Source organism: Trichechus manatus, unplaced genomic scaffold (assembly GCF_000243295.1).
Source record: "Trichechus manatus latirostris isolate Lorelei unplaced genomic scaffold, TriManLat1.0 scaffold00063, whole genome shotgun sequence".
Lineage (NCBI taxonomy): Eukaryota > Metazoa > Chordata > Mammalia > Sirenia > Trichechidae > Trichechus > Trichechus manatus.
In genome coordinates, this window is record NW_004443999.1 from 117,283 (window position 1) to 118,531 (window position 1,249).

The window sequence follows — 1,249 nt, forward strand, 5'->3', positions numbered from 1 at the left end:
TGTATCTCTGGTCTCACCTGTCAAATGTGATTTTAGGTACTTTCAATGAAAACATGATATCTGTTATCTTATTTAAAACAATTATCTGGGTGAGGGCCTGAGGCTACGCAATGAGTAAGATAGAAGAAGCACAGCTATTGTCCCCTCCGCTGACTCCTGGATCTGTGCCTGGGCTAATTGAAGCCTTGACTTGGTGCAACAGGTGTGCTGAGCTATGGTGCTCCCGGCCTTTGGAGAAGCCAGAGGTCCTGGGCCAGCAGCTTGTGGACAGCAGTAGCCTCATCATGAACCCCTGTGGGCTGTGCAGTTTCATTTTCTATGTGTGCTGACATGTGAAAAAGGCTAGGAGGTGTCTACACTACATAGGTGAAGGGGCTGTACTTTTGCAGTCACTGAGGTGGGAAATAGATTAACACCTCAGAAACAGTTTCAAGAAAGATGGAAAGGATTTGGTCAAGCTAAAAAGGCAGTTAATCCCCTCTGCCAACATCCTCTTCTCAGGGTGCTCTGGTTAAGTCTTTCCCAGAGCCCAGGACCACCCAGCGACATGCCTGGCTCACCTTGATGAGGTTCTCCAGGACAGACTTGCAGATGGCCTTTTTGTCCGTGTTGGCGAGCTCGTGCTTTTTGATAAGCACCCGGTATCGGTTGAAGAAGTCATGGTAGGCCCACCTGGAGGGAAGGTAGAGATGTGTCAGGGGACATGTCCTGCCTCTCAGCCACACAAGGGCCATGGGTGACCTCAGACAGTGCCCCCTAGGGCAAGTGCTGCCTCAGAGCAACAAAAACAGTCCCTAGGGCGTTTTGTCCTCTCCTAAACACCCTAACGGAATTTCAGCATGTTGATTCATGCACCGTGGCTGGAGGCCTGACGGGAAAGGCCGGTTTTAGAGGCCCCTCTTGGAGGACTGACAGAGCCAACACTGATCACAGAGGGCTTCTGCCACCAGCAACTAAGCACCACTCCTCGGCTGCTGCTGAAGAAGTAGGTAACTTAACAGGAATGCTGCTTTGTAAATACTGGTTTTCTTATAAAACTAAGAGGGCTCACTGCAAATTTTTTTTAATGCATAAAAGTACACATTAGGACATAAAAACTGGCCATATCCTAACCTCCTAGAGATAACACTGTTTACATTTTGATATAGCTTAGAAGGAACCATTTGTCTCCAAAAAGTAGGTTTTGCTAATTATTTTATTCCTGATTGTTAGTCTAATGCATGTCCACTGCAGAGAAAACCTCAGGAAA

General features: G+C 47.4%; 1 protein-coding gene across 1 annotated transcript in view; it reads right to left on the bottom strand.

The window, feature by feature from the left end:
* MYO5B (myosin VB) overlaps positions 1-1,249 on the bottom strand; it is a gene marked incomplete at its 3' end in the record, with an annotated part of 218,200 nt that overhangs the window by 81,299 nt on the left and 135,652 nt on the right. Inside the window, exon 15 of the mRNA XM_023733930.1 lies at positions 561-672. Within this exon, the coding sequence (XP_023589698.1) occupies positions 561-672 (112 nt within the window). The remainder of the gene's footprint in view (positions 1-560; positions 673-1,249) is intronic.